Here is a 21,928-nt window from a genome sequence, read left to right on the forward strand (position 1 = left end):
GGGGATCGACATTGTTCTTGTATCAGTACAGTAAACGGAAGCAGTAGCAAGCAGCCAGCTACTTTAGCTTTGCACGGAGGCAAAATGCAGACAAAAGAAGCTGGATTTGCTCTGTCCAAACACACCAGAATCTTTCTGTCAACACCTCTAAACCCTGTAAATTTGTTGGTAATTTGTAACTTGGGTGTTTGGGTTTCGGAAACGACTAGTCAGCCAGTTATAACACAACCTTCCCATGGATTTTTATTTTTTCTTACACAAAGAGCAATTGTTAGTGCAATATGGCATTGTAGGAAATGAAAAGGACAGTATGAACTGCAAAAGAAAAGCACAACATTGTAACATAAAGCTCTGCAACTACCAGACCTGTGGCAGTTATTCTTTTGTACGTAAGCTTATTTCATGTTTGTAATGTTTCTTCATTACATTTACATTATATTCAATTTCTAAAATATGTGTTTTAGTAAAATATCATTTTTAAACTCCCAAGAATTCCCCTTTTGCTTCTCAGAACGGACATAGAAGAGAGTGTGCTGGGCTGCCTTCAGGAGATTTTTCCTGGAGAATATACGTTTGGCTATTCCCAGTCTTAAATTCTCACCAGCAGCTGATCCGTTTCTGTATCAATGTACAGAGACGAAAGCAGCACTTATCTAATCTCAGTCCGCGCCATTCCCCAGAATGTCAAACTCTGCCTGTTAGGATCTTGTTTCTGTTTGCATGTGTTCATATTGTGACAAGGCGGAGTTGTGGACTGTGTTTGGGTTTCATGTTGGCAAAGTACAAGCTGTGTGTGAGAGAGAGGAGAGAGAGAAGAGAGAGAGAGAGAGAGAGAGAGAGAGAGAGAATGAGAGAGAGGAGAGAAGAGAGGAGAGAGGAGGAGAGAGAGAGAGAGAGAGAGAGACAGAGAGAGAGAGAGAGAGAGAGAGACGAAGAGAGAGAGAGAGAGAGAGAGGAGAGAGAGAGAGAGAGAGAGAGAGACGTACACACATCATTCTGGGGTTGAATTGAGGGCGTATGGGACTGTGTGGCACAGACGTTTCCGAGGGGTCAGACATGGGTGTAGTCGTCACGCCCATCTTCTTCAAGGAACGCTCATCCGTCACAGAGATGGAGCGGGAGAACGTAGGGCGAGTGGCAACCTCTGGGCCTGAGACACAAAACAATTTTTTATCACTTTATTTATCTATGTGTACGCCTCTTTGACACAGCAAATGTTTTCATCAAGACTGTACTGCAATAAAACTGAGCAGCTGCGAGGATAAAAAAGATTCCCGTCAGATTAATGCAAAAGCAGAATAGAAAGAGCATGATCAGTGTTTAAGTTTCCAGTAGTTGCGTTACACCGAATTCTCATTAGTGAAATCCTTTATTGGTGTTTGTCTCCCTCATCCAACAGTTGTATATACACACCATCTTTTGCTGTTACCATAGCAGATGAATGAAATAAAAACAGTTTTTCAGTGTGTGCAGGACAGTGCGCAGTAGCATCTTTGGCCTGTAGGGGGTCACGGTGGTGCAGCGAGCTGCAGCAGGTTGAGCAATGACTGCAGATTTGTTGCAGCTTGATGTCTCTCATCATCACACACACAGAGAGAGGAGGGGTGATGGGGTGGTGGTGGTGGTGGAGAGCACAGCCAGCAAGATGCTACAGGCCATTCTGGGAATTCTACACCTTTTGATATCTTCCCACATCCAGCTGAGGTTCACCAGACTAACCAGCAGGGGGCAGAGTGACCACACACACACTGACACCTGCACAAACACAACATGCACATGCACATATGCCCAAACACAACACCCCCACCAGGTCTGGCATTTGCGGCTAAGTGCTGCAGTGGTTGCTTATTTATGTTGAGAGGGCTCATGATGGTGAGAGTTCAGCAGGTGGCTGCATTACACTGTTTATCAGAGCGACGCAGTGGCATTATCACTTCATGAGCCATCCTGCCCACCACCACCACCACCACCACCCACCACCCACCTCACACAGACACACGCACACATACGCACTACATCTGTCTTCCTGCCGTCCTTCTTTTTTGGGCACACACCCTCTGTCTGTCCCTCCTCACTGCTTCTTGTGTTGTGAAATACCTCCCTACTGCTCTTCCTCTCCATATTACCCCCCCCACCCCCCCCCACAGATGTACTCCAGCCATCTGGGTACTTGTAGGTCACAGCGAAGACACTCGTGGTGCAACCAGTATTTCTGGTGTGTTAGTATTGCACAGCTGTCAGTGTGCGCTATTCAGTAGTTTATGGAAGGGAAATGATAACATGCAGCTTTCATGAGCACAAAATACCTGTCCAGATTAACCACACGTTCCTAATGATCTCAAGATATGTGCTTTGAATGGGAATCGGTGTGTGTTTTGCCTCTCCGTGCTTCCTCTGTACATCTCCTCCTTATTATGGTGAATTTAAATGCGAGAATAATTACCGCCTCGCAAAAATATACATTTCAAACTTGCTGCTCTTTTCATCTGCCTCTCAGAGCATTGGCTGTTTTCACCTCCATCTCTCGCTCTGCCTCAGCTGCTCTCACATCCAGCTGTATTATCTCTCCGTTTCCTTCCCTCCCTCCCTCCCTCCCTCCCTCCGTCCCTCCCTCTCTCTCTCTCTGTCTCCCCCTCTCCTCCTCTGTGGTATTTCAGTATAGTGTGGGTCAGGAGCTGTAACCTCACCTGCGTTGTTCATGCTGGATTTGACTTTGCTGTTGGTCTTCTCATGCATTACTTGTTCGTACTCCCTCACCTCCTCCAAACTCAGTCCTATAGGAACACACACACACACACACACACACACACACACACACACACACACACACACACACACACACACACACACACACACACACACACACACACACACACACACACACACACACACACACACACACACACACACACACACACAGCCTTAGAGTTAAGGTGTTATTTAGATTCAAAGCACAGCGGTGCTGTTTTTAGTGTTTTTATCTTCCATCTATTCAATGTAAATATTGTATCGCGCTTGTAGTTTTGACCCACCGTGCCACTCGTCTATCCACGCTACTGCCTGCCTGTGACCAATCAGCAGAATGTCCTTGATGTTCTGGAAGCATTAAAAACAGAAAGCTGATCATTAACCCTCTTCTGACGAGAATAATATTCAGAATGCCTGAATTTATGTTCACTTCATGACTGTGCAGTTTTCCAAAAGTTTATGAGGGCTACTGAAACTTTTTCCACAATATCTTCAACTTTCAATAATTGGCAGTTATTCAATATTGCTTTTTTTTTTTTTTTTTTTTAAACTGTGTTTGTCAGAAATGGATAACAAGTTTTGGCTTGTCTGTTTAGACAGTTGTACAGCACAAGTCCTGCGGGGCACTGTAATATCTGGTGAAAGACATAACGCTTTCTTTCTCTGCTTTCTGGCAGTTTTTGAATATTCTTAATCTCATGAATGCTCTCAGAGTCGTCGCGATGAGAATGTGCGCTTGTCAAATCCTGTCAACAGTGACAGGATATAGGAATATACGAGTTAGGAGAGTCTTCACACTTGATGGTTTGGTCTGATTAAAATAAACTCCAGTGTGAATCTTGTTACTGTGGATCACTTGGAGCCTCCGTTTGAATGCCGATGTTCATCCAACCTGAAGAGCAGGTCTCTGTCCTCACAAGGAGTGTCCAATATGGCAGATAGATTCTTTCATGGTATGATGTAAAAAAAAAAGAAGAATAAAGCCTGCGTTTATTTAAAGTGAAGCAAACAAAGCTACAGTCTTCCGTTTGGTTATCTTTTTTTGGCGTCAGACCATGAAACCAGATCACGCTCGGGAGCGCAGGTGTGATGTGTAGCCATTAACCTTTATTTTACAGCACATCTGTGCCAAGATCCTGACAATGCTTATGTGGTTAATAAAAAGAAATGAGACTGTTTGCGATTTCATCCGTCTTTCTCTGATGCACCGTGTGGAAAAACTAAAACATTTGTGTTTACGGTGAAATTGTTGAGGGGAAGAAAGCTGCTTCAGTTTATCTCCCAGTGCGTCTGCGTTTTGTTCATGCCTCATTGCTTTGCTTCACTGTGCAGGATAAAGGCGTGTTGTTTTTTGTTTTTTTGTCCCCCCCCAATCAGCTGTTTAACTTCTACCTACACACTGTGACGACTGTAAGAGCAGATGTGTTTTTTTTCTTTCTTCTTGCTATGAAGCAATGCAGCCATTTTTCTAATCAATCTGACCTTCTGTTGGATTATAGAAAACGTGGTGCAGAGGTCATCTGAGGTTAACAGCCTTCTTGGCAATGATGTTGGTAATTATGCTAATGTGTGGAAATTAATGTGGTAATGATTTATTTGTGTCAAAACACAGCACATGGCACATTAATAACAACAACAAAAAAAACACCCCCCCAAACTCAAGAAAAAAAAACAACACATAATCAGAACTGATGACGATTGCAATTTTTAAAGGTTTTTTTTTTTTTTTTTTTGATAAAGGAAAACAAATCTTTCTTACTCGATGTATGAACTCCTCAGTCTTGGACTGGAAGCCGTAAACCTCAAAGCTGCACTGCACCCTCTTGTAGGAGCACATGACGGGCTTGTGGCCATCTCTCCAGCCATTCTCCAGCGGCCCCCGGCCCGTTTTATTCGACTGCCAGAGACTCAGGTCCTGTAGAGAGCAATCAGTGGGGGTTGTTTGCTGAGTCTGCAGAAACTGCATCCCTGCAAGGTGGTTTTAGAGGGATCTATGGATTCACATGTGTGTACTGCAAGTGTGTGTGTGTCTGTGTTGAGCTGAAGTAAAGGACAAAGGGAGACACTGAAGAGCACATGTGCAGATGCTGATGTGACATTAGTATAAGCTAGACAAGCCGGGAGATAGGGTACAGCGCACAAGCCAGGACCTGCGATGAAACATCAAATCAGAAGATTTCCTCTTAAAGAAATGGCTGACATGACAATTTTTTTTTTTTTTTTGTAACTACCTCTTTTCCTGCATATTGCATTCTTCATCAAAGAGAATGCGAGACAACCTCATATTATCTGCGATAAGCATGCGAGTCACCACATGGAGACAGACGGCAGTCCTGCTCCTGTAGACCAGATCTGAGGCTTCAGGCCTCCAACAGGAGAAGAAGTAGAAGAAAAAACACGACAGAAAATAGGAATTAAGAAGAGGCTACAGTTTAGAGTAATTGTTATGCTTAAGCAAGTAGTTGTTATGGCTGAGTTGAGAGTCAACCTGCAGGAAATGTTCGGTTAATGTGATGGGACGATGCAGTGGGACGTCACTCTGTAACATGCATGTGCGTGCGTCTGTGAGAAAACAAGTGTCATATCTGTGTGGAGGTGTGAGTAGATTGTTGCTCAACACAACGTGTAAGAGGAACGTGTGATTACACATTGTGTCTGTGACCAAAAGGGTGGAGGGAAAGTGTTTCTGTTTCTTGATTTTGTGTTGCGACCATGTTGGATATTAACCTCCTTCTACCAGCAGAACCTCCTGTTGACAAACATGGAGAATCAACAAGGTGCTGAAAAGGCTCCCCAGAGATTTTTGGTTCATATTGATATTCCAGTATCGCACCACCACCTTTCAAAACAGACTGATTCAAAACAGAATGGATCCATTTTCATGTGATATAATCTATGTTATTCTGACTCCATCATCTGAATATCACAGCAGAAATTTAGACTCATCAGACCAAGCAACGTCTTTCAAATCTTCTTTTGTCCAGTTTTGTGAGTCTGTGCAAACTGTAGCTGCACATTCCTGTTTCCTCTCAGCTTCAAGGTTCCGCGTGTTTCATGGTCAGAGATCTTCTTCTGCATTCATTGGTCGTCTGAGTGATTATTTGAAATACTGTTCGCTTTCTATCGTCTCGAAAAAAGGCCAGCCATTGTTCTGACCTCTGGCCATTTTCACCCCCCAAAAAACTTGGCGCACACTGAATATTTTCTCTCTTTATGACAGCTGAGTATAAAAATCATGGTTACATCGGCATATTCTGAAATACTGAAACCAGCCCATCTGGCACCAACAACCATGTCACGTTCAAAGTTACTTAAATCGCATTTCCTCTCCATTCTCATGCTCAGTTTGATCTTCAGCAGGTCAGCTCGTCTATATCTGCATGATTCAATACGATCGGTTGCTGCCATAGGATTGGCTTATTTGCATTAACCAGTATTTGAACAGGTATAACGGATGAAGTGGTGTGTGTGAGTGTGTGCGTGTGTGTGTGGGTGCGTGCATGTGCGTTTTATGCATCCGCAATGACTGTTTTGTTTGCCTGCGTTGTGTACACAGGCTTGTGAATCCACCTTTGTCGCAAAGGGCTTGCAGACAGTAAAGAAGTGTAAAACCTTGGAGAGACGGGAGTGAAGATAGGGAGAGCAGCAGAGGAGTATATCACTGCTTTCGACTTTCAGAAGCGAAACCACAAGGCAGTAAAATACGTAACAAATACAAAACAGTGTATTTTTCCCCTCGAATCATAATTTCTGTGGTTTGGTTGCTAACATTCATGTATTCTAATGATATTTCTTGAAATGTCGAGGTCTTTCTTTGATGGAAAACATTTTTTTTTAAATTCTGGTTTGCAACAGCATGGCATGTACCTCTGATTCTTTGTAGTGCTTTTCAGGGATGGGGTCACATAGGATGTCCAGGAAGCTCACGCTGTCTGCCGGGGTTGGCGTGTCCCCAAACACCTACATTCAAACAGATGGGGGAGGTCATACAGTGTAATGGCGGCAGACACACGAGCATCTCGCATACTCTCGCACACAGAGATTCACTCAGCGGAGAGCAGGATAAGAGTAGATGAGTAACTGTGTAGAAAACTGAGGTCACACACCATAACACCCCTCACTATATCCCACCCTGAGGCCCATGGAACAAATCACACTGAAGCAAACAGAGAGGGGAACAGATAGAGAGCAGAGGAGGGGACGAGAAAAAAAAAAGAAAAAGAAAAAGCAAGGACATATGAGGGATATTAAAAGAGAAGAGGAAACGAGAGTTATGGGAGCTGAATACACTTTTCCTTGAGAGAGAATGAAGTGAACCTGAAGAGAGGGAGAGAGCCAGAAGAGACTGCACTTTTATCTGACCTTGTTTAGAATTTGTTCTAATGCCCCGGTGAAGTTGTTCATTTCACAGTTGAAAACTAACAAATTGCCAAAACCTGGGGGTAAGATAATACCATGCTGGTACTGTTGCTGGTCTGCATCTACCCAAGGTCTTTGCTCCCTCTTATGGAATACGTTGCATTAGCTGGGTTGTGTATTTTGCGGCCTTTTACGATGTGCTCAGGGTATTATGCTCTTGCAGCCTCTTTGTCATTGTCTGTCTCTGTTTTCTGTGAGGTGTAGCTTTTCCACACTGAAACATCCCATCCATTATGGGCTGGGCACTGAAAATATGACTGAGGTAGACTGGGGTACTCGCGTAAAAGAAAACATATAAACAAATCAAGTAAAGACGTTCTATTCAACTGCTAACAAATATGCATTGTCAGATTTTTACTCATTGAAAAAACTAAATACAATGTTATTAGAAATACACGAAAAGTGTGTAAAATTTGTGTTGGTCTGAGTCGTGGTTATCATTGTTGTCATTCCTAGTGGTAATTTACATGCCATCACTCTGAGGATGTGGACGTGTGTGCTTGTTGGGATGGATTGGGACTTGTCCAGGACAGGGGCGGAACTTCCTGGGGGTCCTGGGAGCATTCCCTGGCTTCACGTCACTGAAGGATCTCGCCTGGTGGATGGGGGCCAGGCCTTCACTTGTTAAAGCTGTGAAATATGTTTAGTGACATCGTGACGGTCGTCCAAACTGGATCCAATAAGGCTTATATAACGTTTGCCTTAAGATAAAGCCTGGCATAGGGCACGTTAGATCAGGCTTATATATATATTGTGATTTGCCATTATTGTCTAAAGTCACATTCTGGGTCAAATAAATTTTCATTGCGAGCTGGAGGGAATGCCTGGTCATTCAGACTGGACCCTGCCTACTATAACCTTGATCTTTCTGCAATCTTTGAAAGAATCGGTATAAAAGATGGATGCCGTTTTGGAAAATTAAGAAACAAACAACTCATTATCATTTTCCAAATGCATTTTTTAGGACAAACTTTTTGGTAATTTCTATGCAAGTGTTGTGTAGTTTAGGTTTCTCGATAACAAAGCACCTTTTTTTTCCCTCCATAAATCTAGCCTGTGTTCCTCATGTAAAACCGACTTCAAGGAGTAACCAATTTCTACCATTGTTAAATAAGCATAGTGTAACAATAAACCTCCACTTATGAACTGCTTAACATTTTTCTTCAAAGTGGCTTTTCCCTCCATCAATGTATCTTAAGACTTTAAGAAAGCCCTTTGAGAGGCTTGAAGGTTCGATTGTAATGATAAACCTGCAGAGAACCACGACCTGAAAATGTAGCTCGACACTATAATGATGTATTGGAAATGGATTTGCTGCTGCCAGGCCTACAAAATCACTGTCACACTGACCTGGTTGGGGTGAAATATCTCACCTGTTTGCTTTGTGACTCATGGTTATTATTAGATCCTGTTTCTTCTGGATCAGCAGGTACTGAGAAGTGAAACACTGATAGTGTCACTACTGAACAACTGAATGATGTGCACATGATGGTGCGCTCATGTGTAGCTGGGAAATAGGAAAGTTCCTGACATGAGAAGGCTGGGAAACTTAGAAATTCCCACTCACCTCAACAGTATTTTTTTTTTCTTTTTGCATCAGTTTGACTAAATGATTTTTCTTTCTATGATCTGTAATAAACTGATCTTATAGTGATTAAAATTAAATAGATATACTCCACTTGCTTGGCCCATGCAGTATGCCAGTATTTCCTTAAGGTTAACTGAAGTCTAATGATGATATTGACTTTAAATCCAGCATGTGTTGGTTTTTCTGGCGACAGTATTGTTTCATTGTGAGGGTTTTTAAAACATTTTTTTGTGGGACTGACTTGTTAGACACTACTTGCTGATTTTCTGAACGCTAACAATGTGGCAGGAAAACCAACTGTAGAGACGTCGCAACCTATGGGCAGGTTAGATGTCAGTATTGTGTTGATATTGTGTTTCTACTGGTTCCAAGTGGTTCCCCATTACCGCAGGTTTGTACGACAGAGTCTTGACACTTATATGATGTGGTGACTCTGTGGGAATGTGTGCTCGTTTGGAATAAATTCATGTAACCTGTAAATGTATGACAGGAAACAAGATCTGCCACATTTTCTGTACCGGCAGAACACTCCGTATTTTGGCATGCCCAGTCTTGTTTCCTGACTTTCCTCGATTACCCAGCGCAGTCACAAGTGCCAGACACAGTAGCAATTGCTCATGAATATCCGTCTATGTGTTGGCGCTGGACAAAATGCATTCTGGCAGCCATGATCAGCACACTGCATGTCTGCTTAATAGATCTGCCAATAGTGCATTTCGTGCTTTGCTTGTTTTCGTCGTAATGGGCACATCAGTTTGATGAACATTTTTGGAGTGCTGCAGAGGAGATTGCAATTTCTCTTGTCTTTCTCCGCCCCTTCTTTGTCTAATCACTCCATCTTTCTCATCTTTCACTTCCTCTCAGTTATACTCACGTTGTCGTTACTGCCGTTGTTGTTCTCAAATCTTGTCTCAATGCGAATACTGAACCTGGGGAGGAAAGATACCTAAAGGTAGAAAGAGATAAAAGTGTAAGGAGGGGGATCTATCCAAGATCTGATGATATTGAATAGAGATGAGCTCTGTTGCATTTATGTACAGTAAATGATGTGTGAGAATACTCACTGAGTACTCTGCGGCACCAGGGACATTCAATATGGATAGAGAGAAACACATTTAGTTACTCATATTCATGAGCATGAAATTGCAGCCTCACACATATACACTTCACCACCGGGGAATTTGTACATACGAAGTCATAAATATTTGATGGCACTTGAAAAAAAAAACAGCTGTTGAAAGTAAATAAGCTTTGTATTATGCATTGAGGTGAAGGCAACCATATGTTTAACACAAACAAAGGTAAACAAACACACCTGTGATCGTGTACGGGTAGAAGTTCCACGCCTTTTCTGTCACGTAGAAGAAGCGCGGGACAAACGTTTTCGCCCAAGATGGGAGTTTGCTGGAAGCCAACGGGAACACAGGAGAACCGCAGTCACAGGGCCGCAAATGTGGGAGAGCAGGAGAGAGATTATGGAGGGAGGCGGAGAGATCCTGAGTGGTTTTTGTGCCATTTATAGCCAGATTACCTGTAGGCTACTGTCACCACAGCATTCATTTGTAGGCTATGACTCATTTCCAATTACACCTGTGGTGATGAATTGTTACTGTAGTTACTGGGTCACATGTCAGGACATGATTGAGGAAGAAGACGTTGTGCGGTTACGGCACCTGTGTGTGTGTGTGTGTGTGTGTGTGTGTGTGTGTGTGTGTGTGTGTGTGTGTGTGTGTGTGTGTGTGTGTGTGTGTGTGTGTGTGTGTGTGTGTGTGTGTGTGTGTGTGTGTGTGTGTGTGTGTGTGTGGTGTTATATGCGCGTGTCTGCCTGTGTGCGTGTCTGTGTCCTTATGTGCTTTTATGTCTGCGTGTTTGTGGGTGTTTCAGCATATCTTTACTAATGAGTGCTAAATGTCCCACAAGCACACAAAGATTAGAAAAATCCTCCACACTGAGAACATTTCTTTACTTCTTTGAGAGTTTATTGTAGGATTAGGCCCTGGGTTTAGAGTGGTGATTGGAATAAGACTTGAGGTTACATTAGGGTAATGAGTGAGGTTATCGGAAGGGTAGGAAGTGAATTTTTACTCAAAAGTGAATTTGGGTTGTTTTCTTAGGCGGGGCCTTCATTATGATCACAACTAAATGATTAATGGATTGTCACCATACAGCATAATGAAATGTGCACTGCAGTCCTCCTTCCTGTGGTTTCTTGTTGTAAACTTTCAGGTTTTGCTCACATGCTTGTCTGTTAAACACTGCACATGTCAAACCAACAAGGAAGGTCACGTCTTTGCTTCAGCTTGATGGAAAATTTAAAAAACATCATTTATGTATAACTCCCTCCATTTAGTTTTTATAAGCAACATATAAAAAGCTGACAGATTGATAACGTACTCCATCATAGCTGCTTGCTTGAATACATCACACCTGCTTAACAAATCACAACAGGAGGAGGAAGGAGAGGGAATGTCCACAAATACAGTATTGCTGTTATTTTCTGCAAATACTGTTGTCCATTTGGTAATGATGAATTAGATGACAGGGTCAGGAATACTGCATTTACTTTCGATATACGATTGGAGCCACCTTACTGATGTAAAATAAATGTGAAAATGTGGTCAGATCTAACCTAAATCACAAATCATGGCACATCACAAAAAAAACATAAAAAAGTGTAAAAGCAAACATTTTCCCCTCATTGGGATTGAGTGCGGGGTTTGTTGATCTTGGGTTTAGGCATTAACTTCTCAATCCAGAAATGTTCAGCCTCAAAATGATGTGTTTACACTTTGTTTACAAATCAAACAGACCAAAAGACAGGATTGATGTTATGCAAATTTATGATCAGGCCTCCTGTGAGCGGCTTCCCCATTTTCATTCTTAATCTTAGCTAAAGTGGCCAGCTGCTTTTCATCTGTGTGAAAGGCAATACTGTCAAAGGATTCTTCAAGTCAATCTTTGAAAATCATTTTTGTATCAGTTGCCAACAACAATAAAGTTTATTATGAATTTTTTTTTCTTATTGTTAGTGCACTGTTTATTAAAACATTGGATGACGTTAAAACTTTTTATGACTGTGTGAACAGCCTCTGACTGACAATTTCAACAATACAAAGAACAACAACAACAAGCACTAAAATCCCCTCGGACCAGTTCGAGGATGACGTAGATGCACTGTGTTGACCTGTAATTATCAGCGATGGAAATTTACGGCAAGTTTGAATTGAGACTGTAACAGCACCAGCTATGTACTGATTTGCAAACATGTTGAAAGTTCAGTGAGTTATGTCTATTTTGATTATGTAAGGAACTCCTTCAATGTAGGACAATGCAATGGAGGCATTGAGTAAAGTGCCTACTTATGTGACATCTGTGGTTGTTGTCTTGTGTGCCTGGTACATTGATGTATAAGTGTCATAACACATTATTGTTCCTGTAAATGATCACTTTGAAGTCCCAGTCCTCTTTTTTTTTTTTTTTAAACCTTGTGTCATACTGGTGACATTTATGACACTCATTTGACACTCAATTTTAAGGTTGCTCTCTCCTGCTTTCCTGGATGAGATCATATCTGTGTCAACTGTAACCACTCGGTGTCGGCCTGAAGATGTTTGAGACAAAAGTCCTTGGACTTTGGATGTAGGATGGTTGCTGCTGCGGCGCCAAAGCGCTGTTTTACTGCCTGACACGATTGATGAGTGGAATCCACACGACATTGACAGTAAAGCAAAAGATCAACGATCACGCGACATCAATTATTGTAATGGCAGACCTGACAAGCCAAGGGTAGGGTTGTAAATAGTCTTGATTGTTCGTCGCTCATTAGGTGGCGCAACACGATTGTGAAAGGGGAAATCTACCTGCTGAGGTAGATTCTCTTCTCGGTCAGCTGCCCGGGTCCATGCTGAGGGTGAATAGCGGGCTCATTCTTCACCACCTCCACCCCTTCGCCCCCACCACTCTGCTCGCAGCTGTGCTTGCTGATCATGTACAGCTGACCGATCCTGTACTGGAGCCCGGAGAGAGGTTTAAGAAGAGGAGAAGTTAATGGTCACAGAGATGACGGACAACATACTCGGAAAAAAAAGAAAAAAAAACTGATAAGAGAACATGAAGCACAACGCAAACATAATCCTCCCAATCCTTAAGATCGTTATCTGTCTCCATGTACAACTTTTACCCTCTTTTGACCAGATTACTTTTTTATTCATTTGGATTTTATTGTTGCAGGTTTGAATGAATTTTGTCCTTTTTTCCCACCAAGTTTGACTTCATTGACCGTTCTTAAATTCTACCTTCTGTTTTTGAGGGTATTGGGAAGATTTTGTTCCAATGGAGTGAGCTGATGGATTTAGTGTGGAAGTCCTTGGGGGGCACAGTAATGACAAGTGTACAAGTAAAGCTCTTTATTACTGTTTTTTGTTCATTTTTTGAATTTCAGAAATAGAAGGCTTCACTTTCTGGAATCCAGGCACATAACATTAGTAGACTGGTAGTTTTGCATAGTGGTCATCACTGAGTCAGTTTCTTTCTGTTGCTCACACAATAAAGGGTTGATGCTGGTCACATAATATGACTAAATAATTGTGATTATCATTGAAGTCCTATGATCAATGTGTATGATTTCTAGAATTTGTAAAATAAGAACGGTTAAAACATAATTCAGTTTTATACTCCTCACCATAACAAAAGCATTGTGGTGTTTTAGCCTTTCACTTTGGAAACACATTCCTACTTCAAGCCAGTGCACCTGATTGATGGTTTAAATTTGGCAATGAATTTAATGAAAAATGACATGAAGATTAACAATAAAGCCGATGCTTCACTTTCAGACTCTGAATGCAATAAGTTCATCATATTGAGTATGGCTGTGACTCAGTTGGTAGAGAGGACTATGTGAGTGATCACAATATTTCAGCGTGTGGCTCATAAAGCGTTAACATGAAGTTCTATATCAGTCAGAGTGGTGTTGATAAATCTTCCTGACAGCAGGTTCATCCTCAGCTGCTGAGTCTGAGTCTTTACTTTTTTGTGTTGACAGACATTCACTCACAGTCTCGGCCTTTGTATTTGCTCTTCATTTTGTAAATACAGAATCCATTATTGTGTGTGAAGAGTTCCCCAAAGTGAGCAAGCGACATACTCCAAAAATTAATTTGGCCTGTGAGGGCGAGTGAATAGTGTCTCGATTAGGAGGAAGGGACTTTGTTCTGTGCTGCAGCCCCAGTTAGTGCCTGATGCTGATGAGGCAGGAGGAGTATTTTCTCGTGCTGTGTCTAAAGAGGACGAGGCCTTTGGGCATCTCCAGTGCGTCCTCGTTGAGCTCACCCCGACAGAATCAGTGTTGTCTTTTAAGCAATCTCAAATTTACATGCTTTACACCATGATACCTCTTTTTTTTTTCCACCTACTGATACCATCGCTCTCATTTTTTCCCGAACCTCGCTTCTGTTTACAATATAATGCTTGCTTTAATTGCAAATCATGAGGGAAACTTTGTTTTTTAAAGTTATTATAAAAAAAAAGGCAGTAAAATTACAGAATAAACAAGTAAACGGTTCTTCTGCGGCTCCCACAATGCAATTCATTTTGTTGCCCTATATTGGTGTGGCACAAAAAAACAACATGAGTTTAATTATAGGGAGAAACAGAAAGATGGGAGGATGTGAGGAAAAAGGCGGCAGACATCAGTTCGCCATCCTTCACCATGCTCTGTTGACATCATGTGACACTCCTCCTTCTTGTTCCAATTACTCTGCAATGTCAACATTCAATATTTACTTATTGGGCATTCATGGGACTTAATTAATCATGGTGATGGGCGCTTTTACACCCTCTCAACACCAACCAGACTGCAGAGCTCCACCCACACAGGTTGTTGTTTTATTCCAGAAGAATCTCATTATGGTACAGAGTTAAAAAAACATATTTTTAAAATAGCCAGAGGTCTTATTTTACTGCACTGTTAATCTGTCACAAGCCCTGTTATTGCCCAATGGCACAGTGACGTTTTCCATAAAGATGGAGGGAATCGAATATGCATCACATGATTACACTGGGAAGTTTTTAAAAGCCGTGTTGTATAGATCCACAGGTGTTGCCTGATTGAATACTTACATCAGTATTCACCACGTTTCTGTACACAGGATTTTGATTGCCTTCTGATTAACAGTCGTCGGGGAAGGGAGGTTACGAGGATGTGGGAGGGGGTGTAAAGAGTGCGCTTATAGTTCTATTTTCTTTTTTCTGTCTGATTACATTGAAACGTCTACCTGAGACTTACAGCTTTTTCTGTTTCAGTTTCGTTAATAGTTGAGTTCGTGGTTGATCGTGACAAACAACCTGTTTGCATGCTCTTCTTCTTTGTGTGCAACTGAAATGAGGATTATGGCTCAGGTTCAGATTTTCAGATTAAAATCAAATTTGACCTCAAACATCCTGATTTTCTTGAACTCTTAAACAAATATACTGAGGTGGTGGAACTATCTGTCTGACTATCTGTAACTATCCAATAATTATTTTAAAGCTGGCAAATACAACAATTTTTACTCCTTGAAAGTTACTTTATCTTGAACCGTAGATGGTATCTGGTCTTATTGCACACTGTCAATACAATATTGATACACTGCCTGCTCATATTTACCCCTTTGGTGCTTTTCATGGTTTTTTTGAAATTTCCAATCATTGAATCAAAGTAGATTTCATGTGTTTCTCAAGCTTTCTCTTTTAGAAAACAGTCTCTGCCCTGAAGAGATGAACACCTGTATCATCCTATCTTCCACATTCACTGAACTTTTAGGGACATTCCATCTCCTACTATCTGCCTCAAGTCATGCCTTTTTTTTTTTTTTTTTTTTGCTACTCTGGTTTTACTAAGACTGACTCAACAAAAAGCTGGAACATCCAAATATTGACAGAGTACTTATGTGAAGTTAGTCATGTGGGTAATTGTACAGATCAGATATCTTGACCGTTTTGTCTCGTATGCAGGTTAAAATGTCAAAATGATGCTTTTGTTAAACGACTGCAGTGAAGCAGCAAAACATTAAATGGTGTAGTAAAATTAAATGTGGGCTTTATTGCATTTTCTATAACTGCATATTATGACGCTACAAGTCGTAGGACGGGTTAAACCCTTTCTGGGAATTGTTGTCTTGTTTGTGTTCAGCCGGTGTGGCAGGAAGTGGGAAGTGAACCACCAAACCGATGGTCATCCTCCTCCTCACCCTGTGCTGCTGTCGCCTGTCAGCGTTAGTCATAGCTTGGCATTATGCTTAACATTCCTAAGATCAGCAGCGCCGTGTTGTATTACAGAAGTTTTACAGGGGATTTCACACTATTCACTTTAGTGTATAGAATGGGCGTTCGGCTGTCATAAATGGCTTGGATCAATGTGGCTGCCACGATTTGATACCTCCTCAAATACGCTGCATTTAAACTTGCATTACATTCTCGCGAAAGAGGATTTGCTGCAAGCTCAAGTTCCTGTGTGCCCTGTACTGATACTGTAAATCCTATTTTGGACTGCTATTTGTCACTGTCATTGTTGTGGTAACAGGTAGAAGTGAGAGACGGAGGGGGGTGGGGGGGTGTTGTGGTGTAGAAGGCAATGAGGACATTGCTTTTGAAGGACACTTCGGTGCACAACTCCCCCATTCGCGCACCTTTCTGTTCCAGTGGGATCTCTTTGTTTATAAAGCTGCGGGCTTTTGTTTGAGTTACGGTTCAGAGCCGTAACCAGTCCGACTAGTTTGTGTGTTGCTCGGAGAGCTCAAGCCAGTGAGGGAAGTAGAGACGCAAACAGATGGGAGAGATAATTCAGACACAATAGCAGCGCTGTGATGCTGCTGGCCAGGTGTTGCGCGTTGGCTCTGTCTGATTGCCTGGGCTCATTGCTGCTCAACATGCTTCGCTACCCAATGTGCCAAAGCTCCCACGGTGCAGCCGCGGGAGGCTCCTGCGCTCGGTTCCCTACTTTTCTTATCAACGCATTAGCACTTTCAAGTTTACAAGCTGGAGTAACATGTTCGCATTTGAAATAAAACCCTCTCTCTTGCCCCTCGGTTCAAAGTTGTGGGAGCGGAGGGTGTGAGCGTGGGAAAGACAAACAGACTTACCTCATCCACAGTCAGTGGCATGCATATGCGGTACTCTTTCATCAACATGGTGCTGCCACTGGGAGAGTCGTCTTTTTGAGCTGAACAGAGTGACTTTGCTTGTCTATCTCAGCTGTCTCGGTTGCATAGTAGGCACGCTCAGACAAGCAGCACGCCACAGTGACCACAGTGACCTCTTTTCTGACGCTCTTCTTCTTTTGTTTTGCTGATGTCAGTAGTCCTTGCAGTTGTGTTGTGTCCTCCCTGTCAGCGAGTGTCTGCTGTTTTCTTACTTTCCTCTCTCTCACTCACTCCTCAGCAACCCCGTCTCTCCCTCTTGCTTTCTTCTCCTCAATTATTCCCCTGGACTCAACTTTTTAACTGCTGTCTCTCCCTCTATTCTCCTCTCGGGCCAGCCCTGTCTCTTTGTTTTCTTCTCCTTTTACTTTCCATTTACTTTGCTGCATTTGAAACTGGTATTCAGCTGTGAGGCAAGATTGAAACCAACTCCTAACCAACTCTACCTGTTCCTTCCCTTCTGTTCCTTTCTGTGCTTTGTTTAATTCCTCCTCGTGTGTAACCTTGCTGTCTGCTTGGCGCTCCTCCCTTTCCTCACCGCCACTGGCCACTCGTTTCAGTTCCTCACAAATTCCTTTGCTAGCTTCCTCCTTATCTTCTTTTCTTTCCCCTCCCTCTCTCCCACAAGCCCTCCTTCTCTCTCTCACCCCCTCTACTTCTCCCACTCCCCGCCCACTGTACTTTGGTACCTCTTCACCTGTGTCACCCTTCAGCCCCTCCTCCTCCTTCTCCTCCTCCTCCTCCTCCTCCTCCTTCTTCCCTCTGATGTTTATCTCTTACTCCTTGTCATTCACCAAGACTGCAGTCAACAGTAACAGTCATGCTTGAAATAACCGGCAGCATTGAGTAACGTTGGTTAATACTGTTGTTCGTCAGTGTTTGAAGTGTCGGCCTCAGGCTCTTCCACTTAGGTTATGACAGCACTCAGAGCATTTGAATGGCCAACGCACAGGGGGAGTCACTGTGGCCACTTGGATTAAATATTACCAGAGCCATGAGATGTTCCATTAAGCACAGTGCCAGACTCGGTTATATTGTATTACCTCATGACCTTCAGCTGCGTTTAATTGAATCCGCGTTTAGTCAACGAGTGGTGGAATTGAGGCAGTCGTAATTTCTCGCCTGTCTCTGTCCTTGAGCCACGGGCCACTTTCCTCTTTGTATGACTGAGGGCCGACTTTGACTGCCAAGTACACATTGTTGCCTCCCCCATCAAATAAGGGAAGCAGATGTTTGGCTTGTCTGGGTCGGCGTGACGACGGCCAAGACCAATGACCGGCCCTGGATTCTTCCTCTCTGGTGGAATTCACTTGCTTTTCTTGGTGTGTCTTGAGACAGGGCCAAAGTGGCTCTCTTCTCCACATGTCTGCGCTATCTACCGCTCTGCAGTGAAAGAGCGGTGGAAACAAATTCCTGGTGGGGTTCGCTCCTATCTTATCAGATCAGTGTTTAGAGAAGGGAAGCCACTTCAGAGAGCCGAGGTGTGCTTTGCTCGTCTCTGCCCTGATTTTTCCCCCCAGACCCAACCCACCAAACTCTGACAGCACATGCATCACTGCAATTTAAAGGATGATTGGTGACGACGTTGATGCGCGTTCAGCAGTTGATTGAGTCATTGATTACTTTGATTGATTATTTAATTGTTCTTCGAGGGTTGTTTGTTGAGCCTTGGTGAGGAACGGCGGCGCTCTCAGATGACTAATCTGGCAAATTGATCAAAGTTGATCATAAGATTGATATATTAATAGATTAAACAGATGTTTACTGGTCTAAAATGTGCCCCAGTCTTTAAAAACCACACTAACTGCAGAATATAAAGGACATATTACCTGTATAATAACAGTTGATCCTCAGGCCTTTGCGACTACACCTCATGTTAATACTTGATCCCATTATCGTGAATCTTCCTGATGTGTGATATGATCTCAATATTCTAATTCCTTGGAAACACAGTGCGTCATAAGCCAAGCAAAGGAAAAATGAAAGCATTATTGGTCCAGTCTGATTTGCTACTTGTCCTGTCCAAGTATGTCACCTTGAAGTTGTTTGAAGTGTTATCACAATTTAGACTGAATTAATTACTGAATAAGATCTGAACACATGTGCATTGTGATCTCATCACTTCCAGATTATTTCAACTTGTTCATAAATTGAGTTACATCATGTGGGTTCTTGGTGTGACTGGAGCCTCGATTTCACACACAAAGCTGAACTTGGAATGCAGTGTGGCTGCTTCTCATCTGCAATAACTTTACCCAAGAATAAGCAATATCATGGGGACTTTAATCATCACTGGATCCAGAGTCTAAATGGAGTTCTAGTGTTATTCTTTTAACTCAGAAAGTTCCTGGTTGTGGGATGTATACTTGAGAGGTTCATAAACCTTTGTGGCATATCTGACCTATCAGACTCTGGTTTGGTTCAACTCTCACTTTAAAAAAAAAAACACAAACCACAAAAGAAACTTTTTGAAAACTTTCAAAACAATGTATGCATTTTATTTAAAAATAAATGTTGCAATGCAATAACAGTAACGTGGCATAACATTACTTCTGTGGCAGTTCATGAAAATAATCATTAAAAAAAACAACCAAAAACAACAACAACATAGTGAACAACTAGAAGTGTAACAAGCAATTGTTGGCCTGCACACAAAAGCTTCACATTAGGAAAACATGATTTAGTGTTTGATGTTCTTTCTCTGGCAAGTTATTACGTTTGTTTTGCAGTTTTTGAATTGTTTGCAGTTAAGCTTACTTTTTTTCATGTTTAATATTCTGTTGTTTGAGTTTATAAAGCACAGTGCATGGAAACATCATTTATCCTAGTTCAGTCTGTAATATGTATATTGCGCGTGTTTAAATCACAATAATGATAAAGTGACAATATTTTGTGCAGTTTTATTTTTGCTCCAAATGGATCCCGGCAGCTGTTAAACACGAAATCATGATACAAAGTCTGACATCAACCCAAATTTGCTGCTGAGATTATGTGAGCTGCCTGTGATCTTGGAGTTTAAAGCATGACTTTGCCTCTCAATACGTGAGGGTTGGCTGCTCTGGTTTTCTTGAGATTTACTTCAGTTTGGAAACAAGGGTCACAAAGACAGAATGACTTTAAACCACAATCTTTTGAAATGAACTTTTCCAGTTTGATTTGCTGCCGTCATGTCTTGATTCTTTGTTCTTGTATTGCAAAAACATTAAAAAATACAATACAAATTATATGTGCTGTATAAAGAATACATTTAGAGACTCGGGCCAGTATTTTTAAACACTTTGGACCATATTTACAAAAATTTACTTAAATTCTTTGTCTTTCATTCTTTGACATTATAGGTGAAAGAAAACAGGCACTGTTCTGTTTTCTTCTTGAATATAAATTAGAATAAACATTATTGGGGGCAAACTGAAAAATATGATCGATTTCTATGACAAAATTCCATCCTTGTGTTGCCTCGTCATCTGCTACGTTTGTGATTAAGTCCACGTTGAACCTCTCAGTATTGATGGGTCAGAGTCATCTGAGGAAGCAGTGCTGTACTTCCACCTGAGTGAAACATTTTAAAGTGGTTCTTCTGGTCAGGGCTGCCCGTCTTTATTTCCTGCCGTACAGGATGGAGGAGCAGGTGCTGATGAAATTGGAAGGGACTTCATCACGGTGCTTACACCTATCACATCTCCTGGCGTCATGACATGAAAAATGAATGGGTGCACTTAAAAACTGGTGAGGCATTCTTTGACCTCTGTGCTTCCTGTTCTGATTGTGTTCACGTGTGAGTGTGTTTGGTTGAACTCCAATGTGTGTGTGTGTGTGTGATAGAATTCTGTATTTAGCAGAAAAAGGAAAGGTGCTGATCATTAACTGGTGGGCCGGCTGCCATCTCTGCATTACCAGATCTTCAATCTCAAGGTGTGGTCACAAGCCAAGGTCAGAGGTGCTCGAGTGCCCCCCCCCCATGTGAATGATGGACCCCTCTCGCCTGGGCCTGGATTAGTGGTGGCTTGGTGGAGGGCACAAACCTGATACACTGCAGCTTTTTCATCTCATGGTGGGGTGAAAGGTAAGGCTTTGAGTGAGATTTAAGATGATGAATTCAGCAGTGTGTGAGGAAGAGGTTTGACTGGTTTATGAGCTCCATGTTGCACAGTTGGGAAGAGTGGTAAGTACCGGCATCTCTCTGGGAGTGTGTCCAGGTCCTTCGCCTCCCTCCCTTCACTTCCACTATCAGTACGAGCCCGCTGGACGCCTCGGATCTCATTGTTGGGCCAGTCGTCAAAAACCGGCTGTATTTAGGTCAGACTTTAGCCTAGCAAAGGGAGAAACAAGAGAAGAACAAAATAAGAGAAAGTATTCCATTCCTGTCCTCTGTTCAGAGAGCGGCTCAAAGAGCAAACGCCGCCAGATGCAACGACACAGCAGACAGAAAGGGGGCTAGTTGTTGTGCTAACATCTTTGTGTGCCGTGATGTGTAATGTGTGTTTTATGTCTTTGAGTGGGAGGTCTTCTTCTGTATGAATGTTTTTTTGTGGTTGTCTCGTTTGTGTTAAGATGTAAGCTTAGTCTTAATCTCCTTGTAGTTGAGTATCAGGCGGCTGCTAAGACATTGATTGGACCGACTCCTTAATTGATACCACTGGAGGACCGCTTCCCAGGGGAATGGCGTGTGCGTGTGTGCGTGCGTGCGTGCGTGCGTGTGTGTGTGTGTGTGTGTGTGTGTGTGTGTGTGTGTGTGTGTGTGTGTGTGTGTGTGTGTGTGTGCGTGTGCGCACTAGAAGCTAGAAGTGAATCCCCCAGCGACCTGGATATGTAGCACAACGCTCGGTTATCCTTATCGAATGCCAATCTAGAAAACCACGCGCACACAACTGAGGAAGACGAGGAGTTATCCGACATTGTTAGGGGCTCCAGACAGCGTTGCAGGACGCAGCAACCCGACATGACAACTTGGCACAAGAGAAGCTGCAACTGCCATCATTAATTCCTCCCAATACAGAAA

At 42.5% G+C, this 21,928-nt stretch overlaps 1 protein-coding gene across 1 annotated transcript; it reads right to left on the reverse strand.

Moving 5' to 3' along the window:
- Window positions 1-991: 991 nt before the first annotated feature.
- Window positions 992-17,452, reverse strand: pitpnc1b (phosphatidylinositol transfer protein cytoplasmic 1b; the record flags this gene model as incomplete). Its single annotated transcript, XM_080501537.1, is given in 10 exon segments — window positions 992-1,012; window positions 1,014-1,150; window positions 2,688-2,774; window positions 3,033-3,096; window positions 4,508-4,663; window positions 6,616-6,708; window positions 9,630-9,701; window positions 10,063-10,159; window positions 12,616-12,764; window positions 16,873-17,452. Coding segments are annotated over 10 exon segments (924 nt in total). The 5' UTR covers window positions 16,921-17,452.
- Between the last annotated feature and the right edge of the window lie 4,476 nt (window positions 17,453-21,928).

The sequence above is a fragment of the Blennius ocellaris genome (genome assembly GCF_963422515.1).
Source record: "Blennius ocellaris genome assembly, chromosome: 8".
NCBI classification, from domain to species: Eukaryota; Metazoa; Chordata; class Actinopteri; order Blenniiformes; family Blenniidae; genus Blennius; species Blennius ocellaris.